General features: G+C 40.7%; 1 protein-coding gene across 1 annotated transcript in view; it reads right to left on the bottom strand.

Annotated features, from left to right (window-relative positions):
* Window positions 1-326: 326 nt before the first annotated feature.
* col4a1 (collagen, type IV, alpha 1) overlaps window positions 327-22,415 on the bottom strand; it is a 34,360-nt gene continuing 12,271 nt past the window's right edge. The window contains exons 2-52 of the mRNA XM_088315933.1: window positions 17,275-17,328; window positions 15,800-15,889; window positions 15,681-15,725; window positions 15,547-15,591; window positions 15,397-15,459; window positions 14,669-14,722; window positions 14,531-14,557; window positions 14,347-14,421; window positions 14,210-14,272; window positions 14,095-14,130; window positions 13,961-13,999; window positions 13,011-13,100; window positions 12,886-12,921; window positions 12,719-12,778; window positions 12,554-12,589; window positions 12,024-12,068; window positions 11,908-11,940; window positions 11,471-11,531; window positions 11,314-11,349; window positions 11,088-11,234; window positions 10,898-10,981; window positions 10,726-10,809; window positions 10,476-10,546; window positions 10,204-10,395; window positions 9,961-10,129; window positions 9,755-9,847; window positions 9,517-9,621; window positions 9,337-9,434; window positions 9,020-9,170; window positions 8,810-8,923; window positions 8,528-8,695; window positions 8,282-8,371; window positions 7,702-7,854; window positions 7,489-7,587; window positions 7,262-7,351; window positions 6,947-7,086; window positions 6,545-6,671; window positions 6,385-6,465; window positions 6,164-6,262; window positions 5,977-6,027; window positions 5,701-5,886; window positions 5,460-5,593; window positions 5,302-5,374; window positions 5,147-5,218; window positions 4,833-4,961; window positions 4,636-4,734; window positions 4,347-4,559; window positions 4,083-4,260; window positions 3,875-3,989; window positions 2,323-2,495; window positions 327-1,910 (exon numbers count right to left, since the gene is read on the bottom strand). Coding sequence (XP_088172059.1) covers window positions 1,829-1,910; window positions 2,323-2,495; window positions 3,875-3,989; window positions 4,083-4,260; window positions 4,347-4,559; window positions 4,636-4,734; window positions 4,833-4,961; window positions 5,147-5,218; window positions 5,302-5,374; window positions 5,460-5,593; window positions 5,701-5,886; window positions 5,977-6,027; window positions 6,164-6,262; window positions 6,385-6,465; window positions 6,545-6,671; window positions 6,947-7,086; window positions 7,262-7,351; window positions 7,489-7,587; window positions 7,702-7,854; window positions 8,282-8,371; window positions 8,528-8,695; window positions 8,810-8,923; window positions 9,020-9,170; window positions 9,337-9,434; window positions 9,517-9,621; window positions 9,755-9,847; window positions 9,961-10,129; window positions 10,204-10,395; window positions 10,476-10,546; window positions 10,726-10,809; window positions 10,898-10,981; window positions 11,088-11,234; window positions 11,314-11,349; window positions 11,471-11,531; window positions 11,908-11,940; window positions 12,024-12,068; window positions 12,554-12,589; window positions 12,719-12,778; window positions 12,886-12,921; window positions 13,011-13,100; window positions 13,961-13,999; window positions 14,095-14,130; window positions 14,210-14,272; window positions 14,347-14,421; window positions 14,531-14,557; window positions 14,669-14,722; window positions 15,397-15,459; window positions 15,547-15,591; window positions 15,681-15,725; window positions 15,800-15,889; window positions 17,275-17,328 — 4,848 coding nt within the window. The 3' untranslated portion in view covers window positions 327-1,828. The remainder of the gene's footprint in view (window positions 1,911-2,322; window positions 2,496-3,874; window positions 3,990-4,082; window positions 4,261-4,346; window positions 4,560-4,635; window positions 4,735-4,832; window positions 4,962-5,146; window positions 5,219-5,301; window positions 5,375-5,459; window positions 5,594-5,700; window positions 5,887-5,976; window positions 6,028-6,163; window positions 6,263-6,384; window positions 6,466-6,544; window positions 6,672-6,946; window positions 7,087-7,261; window positions 7,352-7,488; window positions 7,588-7,701; window positions 7,855-8,281; window positions 8,372-8,527; window positions 8,696-8,809; window positions 8,924-9,019; window positions 9,171-9,336; window positions 9,435-9,516; window positions 9,622-9,754; window positions 9,848-9,960; window positions 10,130-10,203; window positions 10,396-10,475; window positions 10,547-10,725; window positions 10,810-10,897; window positions 10,982-11,087; window positions 11,235-11,313; window positions 11,350-11,470; window positions 11,532-11,907; window positions 11,941-12,023; window positions 12,069-12,553; window positions 12,590-12,718; window positions 12,779-12,885; window positions 12,922-13,010; window positions 13,101-13,960; window positions 14,000-14,094; window positions 14,131-14,209; window positions 14,273-14,346; window positions 14,422-14,530; window positions 14,558-14,668; window positions 14,723-15,396; window positions 15,460-15,546; window positions 15,592-15,680; window positions 15,726-15,799; window positions 15,890-17,274; window positions 17,329-22,415) is intronic.

The raw sequence follows: 22,415 nt of genomic DNA, 5'->3' as shown, positions 1-22,415 counted from the left end.
GGAGGGGTGAACGGGTTTGTTGGCCTGTGTCCCGGCAGAAGTGCTGAGCTAGTGGCTGTGTCTTCTTCTTCTTATCATGCCCTTCAATTAGTCTAGATAACTTTTATGATCCGCTCTTGCTGTCTGGGAGGACAAAATTAAAATAAAATATAATAAAAACTTAGCCGTCCACAGGACTTGGAAGGTCACAAATCACCTGCACAAATCATGCTGGCTCTCTCTAGTGGCCTTGAGAGGTACTGCATTATCATGATTGGACGTTACAGCCTGCTCACACTTGCAGAAATGGACAAAGATCTACAAATGGCTTTATTGCATGAGGTACACAAAGTTAGAAAAAATATAATAATGTTAATAATAATGTTAATCAGAGACACTTGGTTAACAAATGCATGTTGTGGTCATTTTATAATTGGTATTATGCCTTTTGTTTTCCAGTACAAAACCTTGGTCATCTACATTGCACTGGACTGTCTGACGTAATTACGATATGAAACTTTACAGCTAAGTCCAAAACCTATCCATCTATCTATCTATCTATCTATCTATCGCTAGCTAGCTATCCATCTATCTCTGTCTCTCTCTGTCTCTCTCTCTCTCTCTCTCACTCTAACTATCTGTGTGCATGTTTTAATTAATTTTTCTTAACCCAATGCTTCAGAATCTTTGGGCGCTATCTTGTGCTATTTCCATCCATGTTAAAAACCTTGCCCCCAGGTTACCAATAACTTTGGCATTAAATGTATAAATTAAACCGTCCGTAGTGCTTTGTTTTCCAGTAACTAAAAAGTGAGTGATTTTGAAGTCAATCAAAAAACAAAAGTGCTTCACAATAAAGTTCAATAATAGCAAGTAAATGTTATGTGAGAGTATAATATATGCTGTGTACAGAAATATACATGTGCATTTTTTAGAGGGGCGGAGTGGTCAAAGATGGAAGTCACTGAAAGGGAAAGCGAGTGAGGCAGAAAATGCCGTAAATGTGGGTGATTTCAATCACATTTCGTCCTTTGCGTCAACAACAGCAACAACACAAACAATAGCATTAGTTTTTGGTACGTTTGTTGCAACAATGCAACTTAACAACAAATGGTATACTGTAAAGCTTTTCTAACTATCATTTTTTTATTGATAAGAAGCATTGTTACAACAGAGAAGACACCTGCCATACAAGAACACGATCTGCCCTTTTGACTACAATGCCGTCTTACACGTTATAAAGGCACTAAATGTCTTTGGGTCCATTGAACCTTGCATTCACTCGAGTCCAACCAAGTCTCATACATCTTATAAATAAAAGGGGATTTAATAACACACAAAGTAGACTCAATAATAACCTGAGGAGAGTATGTTGAACTAGGAATGCATTATATTTACAACAGGATAATTGTTATACATCTGCGTGTCGTGCATTAGCAAATTGTGGAATCAGTGGCAAGTCCCATCCTTAATATCAGTGTGTGTGTAAACAAGTTTAAAAATAGATTGTGGCTGTATATTATAAACAAGTAGCTTTATCTTTCAAAGAAATGGAATATGACCGATAAGTAAGATTCAATAGCACCTGGCTTACATAAGCAACCCATTCAAAAAGAACACTAGTTTACCAGTTCGGGGGCAAGTACTCAGTGCAGCGGTAAACTGGGCGCCATTCTTTGTTAGTAGAAGTGTTCCGCATGGAGCGAGAGGCACTTGGTCTTTGTGTTTTTGTTCTGGTTTGCAAAAGTTCAAACCTCCAATCACTCTCAGACATGCAGGGAAATAGCACCATCCTCGGACATTAGGGAGTTTTAAAGCCAAGTGAACGAGATCGCAAGTCAGGCAGGGATTATATCCTCTTCATGCACACCTGGCAGCGGCTTATGTGTGTTCGCAGATTTCCCGCTTTTAGCGTCGTTGGCACGGGTTTCCTGGAGAACAAGAGAGAGGAAAACCTTCATGCAATTCAACTTATTATGGAATAATCAAATGGATTAATTAATATTGTAATATATCATATTGGCAGCCCTTATGGCCATCTATTGTGTTTGCAATCACAGGCAAATGCACACAATATTTTTGTGCAATGATAATTACGGTATCATGATACAGCAACTCAAACTTTTTTCTTGCGATATACATCAGTGATGAATTATTGATAAAAAATTGTGATACTATTGTTCTTTTTGGCAACATATGGTGATACATTTTGAAAATACGTATACCATCACAATAATACGACTGACAGAATAAACTGTCATTACTGTTGACAGTCATAATAACTTTATCGCAAAACATGTTACTCTCTGAAATTGCACGTGGCGTGAAGTCCGTCCAACTTACGTAAACATCTCACTGTCTTCAATTGTTGCAAGCCAGAAGCTGTAGGAGTTGGCGTAATAGTTACAGGTTCCCCGGCCGTGACACTCGATGAACGGAGCACTTCGGAACTCCTCCAAGCAGGAACCGGGAGAGGCCAGAGCCTGACCTGAACCCTCAGCACCTGCACTAGTGTGCTATACAAACACACAAATACGGAGTATGATCATGGGTGTCGTATGTATACACATACAAGGCAGAGATGGGCATTCCGTCCCATCCATCCTTCCATCCATCATCTGTACTGCTTCTCCTCACTAGGGTCGCGGGGGTGCTGGAGCCTATCCCAGCTATCTTTGGGCAGTAGGCGGGGGACACCCTGAACTGGTTGCCAGCCAATTGCAGGGCACACAGAGACGAACAACCATCCGCACTCACACTCATACCTAGGGGCAATTTTACAGTATTCAATCGGCCTGCCATGCATGTTTTTGGAATGTGGGAGGAAACCGGAGTACCCGGAGGAAACCCACGCAGGCACGGGGAGAACATGCAAACTCCACACAGGATGGCCGGAGCTGGGATTGAACTCACGCCCGATGCTGTCTCTCACTGTGAGGCCATCGTGCTAACCAGTCGGCCACCGTGCCGCCCGCATTCCGTCCCAGGAACGGAAAAGTCCGGCCCATTTTGGGATTGTATGGATGGAAGCGTTTTAAAAGGACGAGGATGGACGTGGACTGAGGATGATTATTTTATGAATTAGGACGGTGTGATAATAACGGAAGGATGTTCAGGTTGCAGACAGAGGATGGAGGACGCACTGGCAAAATTGGATAAAGTGCCCAAATCTGCATACAACTATCAATCGTCAATAAATCTCACAACAGAATTTGCTCCGCAAACCTGTGGCAATGGGCAGGCGGAGGAGCTTGGAGAGGCCATTTAAAGATTTGAAGATGAACAGAAGTATCTTAAAGCGAACTCTAAAGTACACTGGGAGCAGTGAAGCAAGGCCAAGATTGGGTTTATGTGATCCGTCGTCCAGCATCAAAGAAGTCGAGCAGCAGCTTCTTGCACCAGTTGTAGGCACTTGAGGGAGGACTGGCTGACTCCAAAGTAAAGTGCATGACAGCCTAGATGTAACGAAGGAATGGATCGCTGTTTCTAAGTGTTCTTGGGAAAGAAAGGGCTTCACTTTAGCAAACTGCCTGAGATGAAAGAAGCTGGATCGAACAACCTGTTGCCGGTCCTTCCCTGGAATGCAATGACCTCCCATGGAATGTTAGGCAAACCCCCTCTCGGTCCACTTTTAAAACTCGTTTGAAGACACATTTTTATACTTTAGCTGTCGCTGTTCTGTTGTTCTTATGGTCTCTATTATGAGTTTTAATTTCCTCCTAATTCAAATTTCACCATATGGAAAACACTTTATTAAAGCTCCAGCTGTTGTGAAATGCACTATATAAATAAAGTTGTATTGTATTGTATTGTCTTATATAAAACTGAGAAGCAGATGTGCTAACCACGCCGGATATGATAAATGAGCAAATCTTGCAAACATATTGTGTCTCACCATGACGAAAGAGTAGCCGATCCACAGAGAGTCCCAACCAAAAGGACATGGGGGGATCATAATGGTCTGACTGTGAACAGCAATCACCATGGCTGGAGCTTCACACACTGCACACCTTTAAAAAAAACGAATGCATGAGAAGGATCCAATATATGATGCAAGTGTGATGACATAACTGAAGAACTTGATGGGCAGTATAAAGACACACCTGCTGATGAAGGGTTTAATACTTTCACCAGTAATTGGCGCCATGCTCATGGGCATGGGCTCTGGTGAGGTGAGCCAGTATGAGTAGTCATTACGGGAGGCGAAGTTACAAACATTGTTGATATTGCAGAACAAGAAGGGCATCGGGCTGAACTTTCTTAGACAGCTTCCTGCTGTACCTGGAAACCCAAGGGATAAAGTACTCTTTAAAAGCTCCTTTTCACATATTTTACTTTTTTTTTTTTTTCCAGTGTAATATTCTCACCGAGATCCTGCCCATGGGACCGTTCATTGCCTTGTACGTAGAGCAACGAGTAACCATCATATATGGGTGTGGTCCCCTCAGGACAAAATGGAACTTCCACTGTTTGGCTGTGCCGAGTCACCAGGAAACCGTGATCCATAGAGGAGGGGCCAGGTGGTCCCACTTGGCCAGGAACACCATCAGGTCCTGGTGGGCCAGGGTACCCTCTGGGTCCTAAGAACATGATTTATTGATGGTGTTTTCTTTAAACCGGATAGATCTTTACACACCGATTATGTGGACTTCTGACCTTGAGGCCCAGGCAGACCAGCATCGCCTTTTGATCCTGGCTGTCCGTGATATCCAGGGAGGCCATCTTCTCCTTTTGGCCCTGAAATACCTGTCAGACCTGTGAAAATCAATAGAAATTGAGGTAAAGTTATTAAAGCACGTAGAGAGAACCTGTAGCAACTAGGGATGAATCCTTAACAATCAACAGCAAGTTACCTTGCTGTCCTTTCTGCCCTGGGAACCCTGCTGGCCCCTGCGGTCCTGGTAAGCCTGTTATACCCGGTTGACCAATTTCTCCTTTGATGAAGGTGTGAGGACCAGGGGCACCAGGCGGGCCAACATTACCTGAAATACAATGGAATGTTGTTTTGTGTTATATAGATCCATTAAGACCCTTAACTGGTGGCTAACGTGTCCAGGGCGTCTCTTGCCAGTTGGGCTATGCTCTCACTTTCCTGTTACACTTAATAGAGCAGTCTCGAAAATGGACTGGCAGGTGGATGAGTCAACCTTATGCTCATTCCTCTTACCCTTTTCTCCTTGAAATCCTCTGTCTCCAAGTTCTCCTTTGAATCCAAAGTCGCCTTGAATACCCTTTGTACCTAGATATCCACAATAACAACAGATGAACAGCTTTAGCACACGTTGTCTTTCGCGAGATAAGACTAAGATCCATTTTTTCAACCTGGGAAACCGGGCACTCCCTGAAGTCCCCCCTCTCCTTTAGGGCCATGAACACCTGGAAGACCAGCTGGGCCCTGTGTAGCAAAAATAGGTGTTTACTGAAGAACTTGCTCTAACTTAACTATTCACTGCACGTATACCAATAGCTTTGTTACATACAGGAAATCCAGGTGTTCCAGAGTCCCCCTTTTGCCCTGACTCTCCCTGGAAACCGGGAAGACCCTGGTCTCCTTTGTCACCTTTGTGACCCTCTCGTCCCGGCACACCAGAAGGTCCCGGAGCGCCAATGATCCCTGTTATATAAAGATCTTAGTTCTTTTATTTATTTTTTTGGGGGTACAATATAATCAAAAAATAAATCTTCCTTGTAAATAATAAATTGTTGTCAATAGTACCATACCTGGTTCTCCAGGTTGCCCTGTTTCTCCCTGATTTCCTTTAGGGCCCTCAAGAGAGAATCCTGGGAGCCCGATTTCTCCTGGCTCACCTTGGCGCCCCTGAAAGCCGGTAAGTCCCTTGTCACCTTTGATACCCGGCACACCGGGATAGCCTGGGCTGCCCGGGTAGCCGGGATTACCCTTATCACCTGGATATCAAGACATACAGGTGACATTTTAACAATTAAACTCACTCAAAATATGTAAAATATTGAATTAGTCACGGAGGTAAATCTCACCTTTGCTACCGAGCTCTCCAGGGGGTCCTGGAATACTAAGACCGGGTAAACCTGCAGAACACAGTTTAAAAATGATAAAACATTGCTACAGATTTGGGATAGAAAGTTTTTTTGACTGGTAGTGTAGTGTCCTGATCAACGCATACAACAACAAAAATAGAGTAAAATGTCATCATGTGGCACCAACCAGGGTCTCCTCTCTCCCCTGAAGACCCAGGGATGCCATCAACACCTGCTTCTCCTTTCTCGCCAGCTGGACCAGGAGGTCCCGGCAAACCACTCTCACCTGGTAGAGAACAAGTTTAAATTGGATTTCTTACAGTGCGCTAAATAAGCCAAATCAACACAGTTATGGTGAACTGATATGTACTGTATTTGTCTGTAGCCCCAAATAAACATGTTCCTTACCTGGCCGACCATCATGACCAGGTTCTCCTGCCGACCCCGGCAGCCCTGGGACACCCTTCTCACCAGGTATTCCTGGTTGGCCTACATGGATTATATGGTTACATATTGTGGGTCATGCTATGTCTGGATGTTTGTGGATGAATGCGGAGTGAAATCTGACCTGGAGTGCCAAAGATTCCTTTGTCTCCTTTAGCCCCTTGCAGTCCTGGCATGCCGGGTGTTCCCATGTGACCCTTCAGACCCTTCTCTCCTCTTGGACCTGGGAATCCCGGGTCGCCTGATTGTCCCTAGGAGAAAATGACCAATAAAGTGTGAAATGTACATCATAGGAGTACAACTAAAGGTACTAAATGCAGTCAATCATGTGAAGATACTTGATAAGATATTCGCAAACATAAACCCAAAACTGGTCCTGGGACAATTTTTATTGAATCGCTATCATTAATTAATATATATATGTCTGCATTGGAGCAAGACATTTTTTTTAGTTCGTGTCTAAATTTTCAAGTCAAGATCAAGTCATTTGGGAAAACATACTAGAATAATAAAGATAGAGGATTACCCTTTCTCCTGGGAATCCTGGGAGACCAATACCTGGCTCACCAGGTGTTCCGCGTTCTCCTTTGTCTCCATCTGTTCCTCTGAAACCAGGATGGCCCGGTGTACCTATATCGCCTTTTAGACCCTTTGAACCAACTGGACCTGCACACAACAGTTTAAAAAAAAGTATTTTCCCATGCTTCAACTTGTCACACATATTTACACAATCACACAAATACAAATATATATATATATATATATATATATATATATATCTCACATATTTACACAATATTTACACAATATTTACACAATCCACATTTGCATTTTGCCTGACCTGGTATTCCCATCTCGCCTGCACTCCCCTTTTGTCCAGGTGGGCCCATGCTGCCAGCTTCTCCCGGAACTCCAGAGTCTCCTTTCTGACCTGAGACACATTGATTAAGTACAACCAACATTTAGCAGAAATTTCTGGTTCTTCCAATGAGGTAGAGGAAATTTGTTTTGGTTCTTCCTTTGATGTTTTTCACATTAGTCATTTTTGTAATTGATTAAGCAGCACACCTGGTTGTCCAGGCAAACCAGGTTCTCCATTTTTTCCTGGCATTCCAGGGTCACCAGGAAGTCCACGGAAGCCTTTCTGCCCTGTTATTCCAGGGTTTCCTGATGAGGCAAACATTTACAGTGTTGTAAATTGTACTGGATATCACTTGGATTTGTTGTGATCTGTGCTTGAGATTGAAACTTGAATGGCTTTGGTGCTTCATGATTTCACACCTGGATCTCCAAGGTCTCCCTTCTCCCCTTTCATGTGTTCCATGTCAACTTTACTCATGTTTCCCGGGGGTCCCTGTAAACCAGTCTCTCCCCTCTCTCCTTTAAGTCCAGACTCTCCTCCTTGTCCTCGCAAACCAGGAAGACCAGGATCGCCTGAAAATTAGACATTTAAAGGGATTATTTCCTTATGTTGTTGTAGATGTGTTTGTCACACAACCCGAAGAGTAGGACCTTCAACCCGGGTCTATATGATGTTGACAGAACTGGATGCAGATTAAACCAGAAGGAAACTGAATTGTGCATGTACACTGACCACAAAACTGAAGAGCTATATATTTTGGAAAAATAATAGTTCTTCACCCATCTCTAAATCAACAACAGTCGCCTCTCGTAGGGATTATTTCAAATGGGAACATCAAATAATGGTCTCATAACTACTAATCCCGTTTCTGAAAACCTTGTAGACTGACCAAGACAACCAAAAAGCCAAGAAATTTGGCATGGTATTGAGACAATGATTGCAGTGACACCCCACTCAATCAGAGATTGACATGCTGATGAAAAGTAGCCAATTCATTACCTCTCAAGCCTTGACTTCCAGGTGAACCAGGTGGTCCAGGGAATCCCGGTAATCCCGGAGTACCTATGACCCCCATTTCACCTTTTATACCTGGCCAACAAAGACACAGACAGAAATTACTATGACTCAGAAAATGGTTCGAGAAAATTCCTTTGCATGTTGCAACCAATTAGTGTTGACACTGATGGTTAACAGATGGGTAACAGTACAAAAAAAGAAAAAACAAAGCAATATACTTTTTCTCACCCTGGTTTCCTATCACTCCATCTCTTCCTGGTAAACCTGGTGGTCCTGGAAAACCTTTTACACCAGGGACTCCTGGGAATCCAGTGAGTCCTTTTTCTCCTTGAGGTCCTGGCATGCCAATGCCAGGAGGACCTGGATAGCCCCTCTCTCCTTTTTCACCTACCCTACCTTCAAAGAAATGCAGAAGATAAGTGAAACAAAAACGCAAATATACAAGTTATCTGGTTACAACAATCCTATTCTATTCAGCATTGTAAAAAAACGTGCATGACTTTTACTTACCAAATGAACCAGGCTCTCCAGGTTGTCCTTGTGGTCCTGGGGCCCCTGGCAAGCCCTTTGCTGGAGCACCTGGTAACCCTGCTACTCCAGTAGGTCCAGAGGGGCCAATGTTACCTAAGACCAAGTACTGTATAAGTATTTCACATTTTTGTCTTTCAACTAGATGCCATTGACTGAATACTGCATTTACCGTTGTACGTTAATTTATACCTTTTACTCCCTGAAGTCCTGGTGGTCCTGTCAAGCCTTCTTGCCCAGGAATACCAGTCAATCCTGCATTGCCTTTCTCTCCAGGGAAGCCAATAATTCCTGGAGGACCCTGTGAACCTTTTTGCCCTGGGAGCCCCATTCCTGGTTCACCCTGTCACATGAACAATAAGATGCAATGTTGATGCCAATGTCGAGACACACACAAACATTTTCAAAACACGAATATGTACAGTAACAAATTGCTTTTGGGCTCTCCTTTCATAGAATATCATTCCACTCAGCAGTCATTTGGCGTAGGGTACCAAAGGAATACCCACCTTTTGTCCCTGTGGACCAGGATATCCAGAAATACCATCTTGTCCAGGTCTCCCCGTCTCTCCTGGCAATCCCGGAGCACCTGGAATTCCACTGATTCCTAGAAATACAAATGAAATCCCTCTAGTATTTATAGTTTGTTAGTTTATGAAAGAAATAGGTCCATCCTGTGTTTTTTTTACCTTTTGCACCAGTTGGGCCTGGAAATCCAATTCCTGGTGGTCCTTGATCACCTTTCTGTCCAGTAAAACCTGGTATTCCTGAGTCTCCTTGGAGACCCGTTGGACCTGCAGTCAACAACACAGTCTGGTCAAATGGATGGGTTTTTTTTCCACATAAAGTCTTTCCTTCCAACAATTCCCAAACAATTTAATTAGACTGTTGATGATGATTAAAACAGGAATGAAAGTCATTGTTCACCTTGAGGTCCATCTCTTCCTGGTTCTCCTCGTTGTCCAGGTATACCCTGTGGTCCGGCAGTGCTCTCACCTTGACCTGGCTCACCTTTCGCACCTAGTAGATTCAAAGTATACAAAGTGAATTCATGAATGCCTGTGTATGAGAATCCTAAACACATTTGTAATAATAAATGGGGTTCGACATAATTTTTAGTGTCAATGTCTTACCAGGTGCTCCATGTGATCCGGGGATGCCAGACCTCCCCTGACTTCCCTTGTCTCCAGGAACCCCAGGTCGCCCATAGCCTGGCAGACCTGGGGGGCCTCTCTCCCCCGGGGGGCCTGTAAGACCAGGGTCCCCAATTGCTCCCCGATCACCTTTGATCCCTTCTTTGCCCTGAAAGCATGATTGACAAAAAGAATGAAGAATTTAATAAAAAACTTCAACTATTCAAACAATACAATACATACAGGTTCTCCTTTGTGGCCAGGGACACCAGGCAGCCCATCCCTTCCTGGGACTCCATCTAGACCTGGTTGTCCAGGTGAACCGCCAGCACCAGGGAAACCTTTGTCTCCTTTCAGACCCGGAGCAATGAATATGTCTCCTGGCTCTCCAATTGGACCAGGGGCCCCAATTAAGCCAGGAATGCCATTGATGCCCTAAGTACAGGTTGAGTTATGATAATTTAAGAAATATATACACAATAGTTACTGTATAAAAGTTTATTTGTGCTACTTACCGGTCTTCCAGGAGTTCCTGAGGGTCCAGAATTACCCTTGTCTCCTTTGCCTCCCACTGGACCAGGAGGTCCTGAAAACAAATAAGGGATACAAATGTGAGTGTCTTTGGTCAAGATCCTGTTCATGTTTACAGATAGATTTAGGGTAAAAGGCAGACATATTTGATTCGTATACAAACCCAGACCAATTGTTGGGATAATTTGTAGTGTGTAGAAAAGCTGACCCCCCCCCCCAGAGTTTTTTACTTACCCCGTTCGCCTTTAAGGCCTTGGGGGCCAGGTAATCCCGCAGGTCCAAACCCTTCACACAGGACGCAAGTGTCTCCTTTGTCACCTGTTTGGATTTACGCGCAAAAAAATACTGTCTAAGTACAATATTATCGTAGAAGATCGATCGAAATATCGAATTTGATTGTTCGAACCTTTCTGTCCCAATTCTCCTTGAAGTCCTGGAGGTCCGGGTGGGCCAGAGGAGCCTTTTGCATTGGTGCATTCATTAGGGTCAACTGTGAGGACACAGACAAAATCCATAAAATGGGTAATTTAAACGGTCTATAGTAAAATATTTTTGCGTGTTCTGCTGTGTGAGTAATGTCTAAAGCAAAAGCATACCAGGTAATCCAGGAGGCCCAGGGGGTCCTTCTGGACCCGGTTGCCCTGGGGGTCCAACTAGAGACTCTCCTTCACTACCCCTGTCTCCTTTCTGACCCACATCCCCTTGTTGGCCGGTCTCTCCACGAGGTCCTTCAAGATAGCGTCCTAAAGTCCAAGAGATAGTCGGTGTGTGTTACACAAGTGTGTGTCCGTGTTTCCATCAACAAACGCGTCATTGTCTTACCTGGTGGGCCTGCTTCTCCCTGAGGTCCAGGAAAACCTTTACAAACAGAACACAATGGGGACAAACGATCAGTCAGGGGAGCCAATATACTTTACTGTTGTTGATTTACCACAGGGTATATGTGTCTTTTCGCATGCATGTGTATGCATTATTTTACCTTTTTCTCCTTGTAACCCAGGGAGGCCACGGGGGCCAGCGGGACCAGGGGCACCACTTGCCTATAAATCCCAATAGTAGAAATTCATAAAATAAAATTCCATCGCAATTATTCATTACTTTATTTGCAGTCGCAACATGCTCCAACTTGAGTTTTGTTAAGTGCAGTAATACAACAAATTTATCCCGTGATTTTTTTTAAATATTAATAGTTTGATCGGACAAGTCAAACTCGTCAAAATAGCCAATCAGTGAGGAATCTTAATGAGCGGAAAAAAGTAGTATCTACAAATACAAACAATGAGAGTTGATATTTTTAGAATACAATGCTACAATTACATTAAGGCTTTCATTATGCTAAAATACAGCAACAACAATATTCTTGTTCTGGTTCTGGTTTTTGTTCTTATTAAAAGCAATAAATAAATCATTACTTACATATCCAGGAGGCCCTCGATCTCCTTTTTCACCCTAGAAACAAAACAAGAGTTTCTAATCATATTTTTAAATGAAAGGTTTGAATATATAATGAGTAAATAAGTTGCAGTGTTTACCTGAGGTCCAGGGTAACCAAAATTTCCGGGGAATCCCTTTTCTCCCTGCGTGACAGAATTATTTCTGATGATTTCTTTGGTTACGAAAATATAGAGCCAATATTCAATTTTTGATCATTTTATTATCTCACACTTTCCATTATTGACCTGCAAAACACTCACTATTTATCTGCGACATAGTGACAATAAAGCTGTGGTGCACCTGTCATTGGACTTTTGCACCCCCACTTTTCATGGAGAGGCATCAAAATGACCCTGCCAACATTCAATGGTATGGGCAAATATATTTGGTAATTTAGCATGGCCCAGCTGCATATTAGCTTCGGACTGGAGATCATTTAGATGAATTGCTTTTTTGAAATTCACATTGTCTTTGTTTGACGATGACTGATGCCTTTCTATTTTGGATGACATTTCTACATCTCTTGTAATGATAAGATGCCCACCAAATTTCAGGTCAAATATTTCTTCTCCCTTTTCCCAGTGGCATAAGTGAGTTATTATTATTATTATCATCATTATTATTTTACCTTTCGCCCTTCATCTCCTTCCTTGCCAGGTTTGCCCTAAAATGAAGCAAAACAAAACTGTCACCTTAATCTGAATTAAAAGATGAGATAAAAGAGGTAGTGATTTAAAAAAAAATATGACGCAATACATGTCCAACACCATTCAATAGATTTTCAGTTACTTACTGGTGGTCCTGGTGGGCCTGGGTCACCCTTCACTCCATTCAGGGATATATTGCAATAGCCCTACAGAGAACATCACATTTGCAATGGATTCTTTTTGTGTTAAATGGCGATATAGTAAGTCAGTGCATTCGGTTAATTCAAAAGCGGTGAGGTAAAAAATAACTCACTTTTTCTCCTTTCGCCCCTGGATATCCTCTGTTTCCCTTTGGAGATTGAAACAGTACACAGTAAGAATGCAAAGTTTTGACAGTAAGTATTTATTTAATTTTCAGAGACATGGGGAAGTAAGCACCGGCGGTCCTATGAACTCTGTGCCAGGGCCTTCCACACCTGGTGAAGGGGGTCCAGGAGGTCCGGGGGGGCCTCTGAAGCCTCGCTCGCCCTGCACAGAAAACACCATCACTGTCGGACACTTCATTAGTAACATCTGTTTTGTAAAGGCAAACATTTGAATACCACTCATGTCTATTGAGCTCAATAAAAATTTACAGATCAACATCACAATCCTCATAGTAATAATAATCCTAATTATCATAATCACCTAATAATAATTAATATTTTTGACACTATTTTAGCAATATGTTTATTACTGAGCTGGCGCTGTAGAAGTTTTTGAGCTTTAAATGCGTTATAAGTCATCAGCTTGATTTATTTCAGCCAGCCAATCAGCAAAGAAAAATATAGATAATATAATACATTTAAAATTGTAATAATGGCATTTAATTCAAAATATTGCTCATGAATAAAAAAATTTAAACAATTCAGATGTTTAGTAAATGAACATTTTTGCAGTTTACTACTTAAGTGCACTTTAGCAGTTTTGAATGTGCGATAAAAACAAGAAGAAACACAAATCAGTATTCACTATAATGAAAACAAGAATACATATAATAATGGAGATGTACAAATTGGTGATATTTGTTTTGAATTCATTAGAATTGCATTTTGATTACTGTTCTATAAAGGCATCCAGAGCTATTAATCAAAAGATATGGCAATGCAAATAGCATTATTAATAATACTAATTACCATGGCAATTATTCAAACATTGTTTTAGTTCCTTTACAGGTTTAATGAGATGAACTAATTTTATGTGTCCTACATCTGTGATGTGTTAAATAAAGCACTTTAATGAAAGATATAAAGTTAAATAAAAATGCAAATTACATTATTGACAACAAAACAACATGCGTGGATTACGAGATGAAAACACAACTAATGAGTTAAATGTTGAAACCTTACTTTATCTCCTTTCTCACTCTCAAAGGACAGCTTGTCATCCTTTAAGTGAACAAAAAATGTTTCAATCAATATACTGTAGCTCATATAGAAAAAAAGAGGATGATGCTTGATTTGTCTTCCTATGCTGGTTGTACCTTTTCTCCAGGGGGGCCTGGTGGGCCAGCATCACCCTATACAACAATAATGATATTAGCTGTCAACTTCCATGGATTTACTGGCTTTAAATATTTTAGTGTTGGGAGAACTCACTTTGGGTCCGATGTAACCCCGAGGTCCTGGAGGACCAATAGGCCCAGGTGTTCCATGAGATCCCTGAGAAACAGTGTGTGATTAAAAACTTGCCGATTCAGATGTTCACGCATATTGTACATGCACAAAATACGCACAGGGAGTCCAGGTGTGCCCGGGAAGCCTCTGTCTCCTTTAAGGGGAATAATGCCAATCACACCACCCGGATCACCCTGCAAAAGTCCAAATATTGCTACTGTAGATTTTTATTTTTAATCCAAATGTTGCAGATAGCTAGTGGTAAACATATTTGTATAAAACATGAATATGATTCCAACAAACCTTAATTCCAGGAAGCCCAGGAATGCCCTGAAAAATGAAGAAAGAGCAATTATTATTTTATTTTTTTTATTCATTTTTTTATTTTAGATGACTTTTCATAACACACAATAATGTGATCAGGTCACTGTGATTACTTACAGGAGGTCCTTGAAGACCATCAAAACCAGGAACACCGTCTCTTCCTCTGTCTCCCTAAAAGACGCATGAGATTATCAGGTTTGTCCATTTTATAAAATGTTCCAAAAATGGCGCAGCCAAACTTAAAGGAGAGTCACTGGTGCAAACACAGACATTTACTTAGTTTCACTTGAAAAAATTGCTTACCGGCTTATTGGAGAAATCAAAAATAATTTGCGGAGCCAAATTCAAATACCACATTTAGTGTACATCTTTGGCGTATCTTTCAACATTTGCATTTTACAGGAAAAGAATCATTTTCAAGGATCAAAGAAAGCCTTGGACTCATATATATATATATATATATATATATATATATATATATATATATATATATATATATATATATATATATATATATATATATATATATATATATATATATATATATAAATATATATATATATATATATATATGCATTTCGCATTATACATACGTACACATTTATTTTTCCTGACTCAAGTAAGGAAGAAAAATGTGCAAACTAAACAAGACAGTCACTCTGCATCACTGAACCATTGCAAAGATTGTATATTGGACTTGCTACTATTTTATTGATCTTATTCTAATCTTGTTTAATAAATGACAAACATGAGTTATCATTATAAAGTGAGTAATTCTTAAATAATTCATAAGATTAGAGGAATCAGGGGTGTAGTATAGTCTAGCAATAGTACGGGTTTCTTACTTTTGTCCCATTGCATCCTGGGATACCTGGAGCCCCAGGTGGACCATCGTTTCCATTAATTCCCTTTAAAAAAAACAAGAGCAAAATTAGTGATCATTTCTTATTCAAATAAAATAAAATGAATAAAGGGATAAACAATCTGGTACTTACGGGTAATCCTGGATTTCCTGGGAAACCTGGAAGACCAGGAGGACCCTAAAAGTCGACAACCACAGCAACATTACTTCTTATTGACATTTTCCACTGCGTAACAATTCGGTTATTTTTTTCCCCAAAACGCTTACCCGGACTCCTTTAATTCCAGGAGTGCCAAACTGTCCTTGATCCCCCTGAATAACAAATCATACTCATAATCAATAAATTCATAATAACGACATCATCACCATTGAGTTTATAAACTGACCTTGGGCCCAATTGGACCGGGCGGCCCCTCGTGTCCTTGCATTCCTGGGAATCCCATATTACCTTGAAGACCAGGGAGGCCACGCTCACCCTGAAAAAGGAAAATTAGACATAAATCAATCAATCCATATTTACAGAATATAGCACAGTATATATTACGGGTGTAACCGTAATATAATTTTATTTTCATGTTTTATTTGAAAGATGCGAGTGCATCAATCGTTTCACTTTCAACTACTACATCTTGATACGTATCGAATAATTGTTTTATTGGAGAGTTACATCTTGCGTGTTTACATTACTGACAAATTCGTTCAATTGCATGGAAAATGAGAGGCGAGTATCTTAAAAAAAAAAGAAAAATAACTTAAATAATGGATGGATTGATGGATGGATGAAAAATAACATGCAACAATGCATATTACAAATGAAAATATATACGATGAAGGGAATTGGAAAATTATCAAAAGAAGATAAGGTCATTTGGAAAAGTAAAATAACTAGTTGGAATTTCAGCAAAAAGCTAAGAAATTCTGTCTGCAAAAACAAGGAATGATGACTTGAAAAAAAAAATACTGCATAAACTCCAAGGACACTTTTTATGGCATTGGGCAACGCAAAGACACTAAAATGTTCTGACATTTATCCACAAGCTGCCAGAAGGGGGAGCCATTGCACAATGATTCAACAGTTGCTGTCCTGGACACATGCTCAAATTGAAAACTTGGCTATAATGTAAAGCGGTGAGAAATTACTCACAGTGGAACCAAATGTTTCCCAGAACACATAGCGACTGAGTCACATCTGTTGTGTTAAATATGTTCTTAAATATTCAGTTGCAGGAATCATCATGCTGTTGCCACAACAACAATTTGTTGAGCAACATCGGACACTAAAGAGATGCTCAGGGGAGATTGAAGCAAATGTGTTTGGCCTTTGAACATCTTTTGCAACTTAGTGGACCACACCAATCACCTGTTGTTGTTATTCTCAAGTGTTAAAGTACTAATGCATACAGGAAAACAAACCCCAAAAGTAGCATTGAAATAAATAAATAAATAAAATAAATAAATAAATATAATATAAATATAATATAAATATAATATAAATAAAATAAATAAAATAAATAAAATAAATAAAATAAATAAAATAAATAAAATAAATATATATATATACACACACACACCACAGCGAGCATTGTAAACATGTTCTCAAAAGGGGGAAATGTGCCACTTATCATTTAGCACCTGCGAGCCTTTCAAAGTGTATATATCCTGACATGCTCTAATTCATCTCACATTTAGGTCATTGCCTGGTGACGGACACTCCGCCACAGTTATTCCCACCAAGTGAACACTACACTACTTGTTAACTGTTCAGTTGAACTGCTAGCAAACAAGACCAAGAGGCCTAACAGAGCACAAAAATGCATGAAATTGTAGTGACGTCAGCCAACAAGATGATAAGAGTTCTTACCTTGGCTCCCTTCACACCACTGCAGTCACATTTTCCACATGATGTCCCACAGCCCTGGGAAAAGAAGAAGTGAAAGGTTCATATTGTGGCTTAGTTGGTGTTCACTTGTTTAGATGTCCCTTTTAGAGTCGATCTTAGTTTAAAAAGAAAAAAAATAAAGAAATAAAACAGAGTACAGATATGTATATACATGTATATTTGCTAATAATTGTGCAAGTGTTCCTAATAAACTGTCCAGTGAGTGTGCATGACAGTCAGTCAAAGTGCAGCACAGTTTGGGTGATCAAAAGTCTGACATTTGAAACATTCACCGAAATGTTTATGATAAATCTCTCTCATTGTGTTTGACTACGTCACGCGTGACACAAACACAGCTGGTCCCGCCAACTCCCCTCCACCCCCTCCCCGGCTTCCTCTCCTCTGGGGTCTCCAGAGGCTGAGCCCTGAGAACGAGCGTGCACCGCCTCATCCATCCCCCGAGGACCTTTTTTCCCCCTCTATTGTGCAGCTGTTTGTGGACTCACGTGGCAGGCGTCCAGCCAAAAGCCTGTCAGGGGGTCTGCGGCGCTGGGCTGGACGTGCTCGGCGAGTCTTGAGGAGGAGACCACATCTCAAGAAACATCTCGGCAACAATTGAGCAGCTCGGTCCCAAACATGAAACCTTCAAAGTGAATTTGAAACTTCACTTCCTGTTGAGACTGAGCTGAGGTCCCCTTTCCTACTTCGATGCAATCCATTGACATGAATGTCCAACATTGGGCGTGGTTAAAACGTGATTGCAGGCCTCAAACCCGGCCTGGAATCCTAACATAAAAGCCAACATAATATCCAAGGCTTCAAAACCCGAACTAGATTACCAAAATTGAAACTCTAATATGTTTTATGCACCTTCATTAGTCTAAACACTGCATTCTGATTAATGAATACAAGTTAATCAGCAAAACCAACCCTTTTTTTTTTGCCATCTCAGGGGGCGGCCATTTTGTCACTCACTGTCGCCTGTAAAAGACATCACAGTTGCTCAATGCTCAAGAAACAACCAATCATGGATCACCTATTTTTTGAAGCTGCGCCATGATTGGTCATTATCTGAGAGCTGAGCAACCGTGACATCATTTTCAGTCGACAGAAGTGATAAAATGGCCGAGAGGTACAAAATTTTACCAATTAAGCCATATTCCAGAAATGCAATATTAAGACGCATTCCCACCTAATTACTCTGCTTGTTTCAGAATCAGAATCAGAAATCCCTTTGTCATTGTACTCAAGTGTGCAACGAGATTAGAGAGCTCCCCTCTCCAGTGCAATACAATTCTAGTTCTATATGTGACCCTCGCTAGACACCATGCTCCACAATAAGCCGAATGCACTAAATGTGCCAAGATGTGTTTCTTAGAATGTTTGAATAACATGGGACTCAGACCCACCTTGTCCCACTCTCTCACCGCCATTTTTAACACGTGTGGTCCACCAAGGTGCGCCATTTCCCCCTTCTTTTTGAGCCTCTTAAACACCTTTCACTTCATTTCAACTCTTTGCATACATGCAGAAGAAACACCTGCTTCACATCAGTTTAGAGTGATAAAATGCGCAGCTAGGGACCGTATGCGCTAAAAATGAGCCACATGTGTGCTTCGTTATTAAAATCAAATTGCGGCTCGCGGCAATCAGAGCTCCCGGTGTTGTTTTAACAAGATTCTTTTATTTTTTTTAGGTCGTGAGAGAACATGCACGCCTATCAACAGCACCACTCACATTTAAATCACAGCTGCAATGTTCCAGCGCATTGAAAATTGATGGCAAGCACGCCTTAAAGATATAAGAGGCAGTACAAATGCATTTTTATGATTTCATATGCTGTACAAAGAAAGTGTATTTTGATCATTTTCTCCCCAACTAATGCAAAATGTTGCAATAAATCATATAGTAAATATATTTTCTATTTAAAGTCCATCGTAAAGTTCATCTCGACAGATGCCAAGTTTGCAGTTTACGGACCACCCCCCAAGCTAACTGAAAAACACAATTTTGAAATACATTTAAATGCACCCTAAACCCGTTGCGTTTTGTGGGTGTAAAAAGCAGGATTAAATAGGACGGACTTTCAATCATCTTCACCAAAAAAATAGGGTAGAAATTTATGCACTTCCTTTTTTTCTCCTTCAGTCAAATTTACAAAGGCAAATTAAATAGTGTGCCACCATCTGGTGGTCGAAAGGGAACTTCACCCAAAGCAAACTTCTGCAGACCAGAACAGTGTTGTAAACTGAACAAAACAAATCCGAAAAATAGATGGCGTTACAAGCCACTGATATTTTTAATTTGTGGATTAACACCTTTTTAACAAAGCTTTGAAGATCTGACACTTGTAAGATGTATCATAAAAGATGTGCCCACATTTCCAGATGATCCACAGAACAAACACACAGAGCAGACGGTGTTACTTTGTGACTGGTGAGTCATCAAGTGCATGTCTGCAGCCTCACGCAACTCGAGATGAAGTATGTCATGCCTAAATCTGGATGCCTCTGAGAAGAACCATCAAGGTGTCTTCTGGTTTCCTGGATATTACACTGTTTGTTTACCAAGGATGGAGCACATTCCGACGTTCCCCCAAAACGGCAGCAAAAGGCCAAATTTGCACGGAGGTGTTCACCGGCACGGAAACAAGGTCAGGAATGTCTGCTTGAAGAGGCTCAGCGGCGCTCTCAGAATAAACCTGACATCATCCGATATACATGTCTGGTAGTGACGTGAGCTCGTCTAATGGTTAGAGATGTTTGGACAAAACAGACAGCAATATTAACACTGTGACGTGTAGAAAGAAAGAAGGTCTGAGTGTTTGGAAGCGTTGGATAAGTGGGCCCCCAACAAGAATTTAGTGAACAGGCTCCCCAATGGCCACTTGGATTAGCACGCGCGCCTTAAAGTCGATACAAGCAGTCTATAGCATAAAAATAAAACACGTTGATGAATACCAAAGCAGAAATGAGTCATTTGCACAAGAATAGAATTTTCTAATGTTCCTTCATGAATAAAATCATCACTGACGACTACTGAATTGTTGTTCGCCTTTATGTTGAATGGAGAGAGAAACCACAAAAACATCTGGCCAATGTCATCCACAGAATTTTCACTCAGCGTATCTCCTGCAAAAACATGCCAGCATTCTGAATATTCTGCAAGTATAAAAGTGTGTCCAACAAGTATGCACACCACAAAAAAACAACAACAAAAAAAGGATACATAGTACAACTCGGTGCGGAATGAAAATAAATAGATGTATTTACTCAAATAGTGGCAGAGGGTGTTTATTTATTTCAATGCATGCGAGTTTCTTTGAAGGAGCCTTACTTCGGCTGTGTCAAACTGTTTTTTTTTTTCACTACCAAATTCTCGTTCTAGTTTTCTTTGGAGGGCCATTATAACTGTGAACCCAAATAAAGGTATGATCATCTCTTGTTCCGTGTAGTCAAGAAATTGATGAAGAATTTATTTTAAAGAAATGTGTTCCAAAGAAATGTGTCTCACAAACGCAGAATCTATTCACATGGCATTTTTTTTTATGTTTTACAGCACAAAAATAAAGCATTTGAACAGGGGTGTGTAGACTTTTTTTTTTTAATCACGTCTGTAGTCACAAAACGTTTTATAACACTTGCATACTCGACTATTAGTAACACGGTTTCTCCATTCGTAACGTATTACATTACCCTAACAAATGGATGGAAAATATAAAAATATCTAACTCACGAACTTTAAAGCAAAACATGTAAACAATTGAGCCTTCGTGGAGGTCTGCGAGAGTGTCAATGTGAGTGAGTCATTCCTTTACATCTCACGCAAAGTAGGTCTTCAGCATCTTTCACTTCACTGCCTTGATTTTACAGCCCAACAAGCATTTACTGGCACCTTGCGCTGATTCTACATAACCTTCGCACGTTTCACCTGATGTTTGTTTGGCATGACCTGACCTTCGACATCGACAGGAAAAAACAGGAAAAGCGGCAAGATTGAAGGAAACTGGGCAAGGTCAAAACTGTCAAAACAAAGATTTCGTAGCTGTCAGCTTTTAGATTCCATTGCTTATTGAGTTGAAAAGAACTAATATTTTTTTTCAACACTTATTCCAAAAGAAGGAGCAGCCCTGACAAGGACTGGCGCCATATTTGTTAAGTTAAGATAAAACTTATTTTTACACTTAACTCATTCACAACCAGCCCAGTAAAAAAAAAAATGGATTTTGACGTATTTATCCGTCAATGGTATTGAATGAGTTAAGTTTTGTGTGTGTCTATTTTTTTTTGTACTACTTTGGTTGAGTTTGCCCAAAAATTGTTCACTGAATCTAGCAAACGGTTAGCCTGAAATAAATATTACACATTGCTATTAAATGGAACGTGTCCTTGAATGTTCACATGTGTACGCTCTTGTGAGGTCCACGGAAATAATTGATGGAAGTCTTTCAAGCTCCCGTTTGTCCTTTGCAGTCGGTTCCAAATCCGCTACACTCACATGTGTTCATTTATGGGCCATCAAGCAGGCTCGTGCTCTTGTTATTGTTCATTTACCACAGCAGCATCGTAATGGTCTGGGCTGCTTAACCTTGGAAATGACCCAATAAAGATAAGCTTGCTGCGGTTAAACCACACATCATGGCTTACACATGGAGTCGGCCGGGATAACCGTCGCTACATCCGAGTCGGAAATGAAGCATGTCAATCAGGTTTGCTGTTACATACAAGTGTGAGAAGTCTTGTACTTGGACTTTTTTTTTATTTTTATTTTTTTAATTTGGCTGTTGGGACATTCTTGACCTTCTCTGGTTTTGACAGGTTAGGATGAGAGGAGACGATAAGGGGAATTTTCTGTCCAACTGCCATACTTGGAAGACCGGCCTCCCGGTACAAATCGCTCCGTAAACAGGAGGAACGTGTGCGTGCGTGTGTGTGTGTGTGTGTGTGTGATTAGAGGTGAGCTGGAATGTTGTGATGTGCAACAGTGATGTCATAACCTCAAAGTTTCCTCTTCACAACATGCATTTCAAGTGTAGAAGTCTTTGGGCATCGCAAGCTTTTGGATTATTATTATTTATTTATTTATTTTTAATCGGGATCATTTCGACCTATAAACAGTAAAAA

Source organism: Idiotropiscis lumnitzeri, chromosome 14 (genome assembly GCF_059441095.1).
Source record: "Idiotropiscis lumnitzeri isolate Australia: NSW breed Sydney's pygmy pipehorse chromosome 14, RoL_Ilum_1.0, whole genome shotgun sequence".
In the NCBI taxonomy this organism is placed as follows: Eukaryota; Metazoa; Chordata; class Actinopteri; order Syngnathiformes; family Syngnathidae; genus Idiotropiscis; species Idiotropiscis lumnitzeri.
Note: the sequence above shows the minus strand (reverse complement) of the source record. Positions and strands in the feature narration are given on the sequence as shown.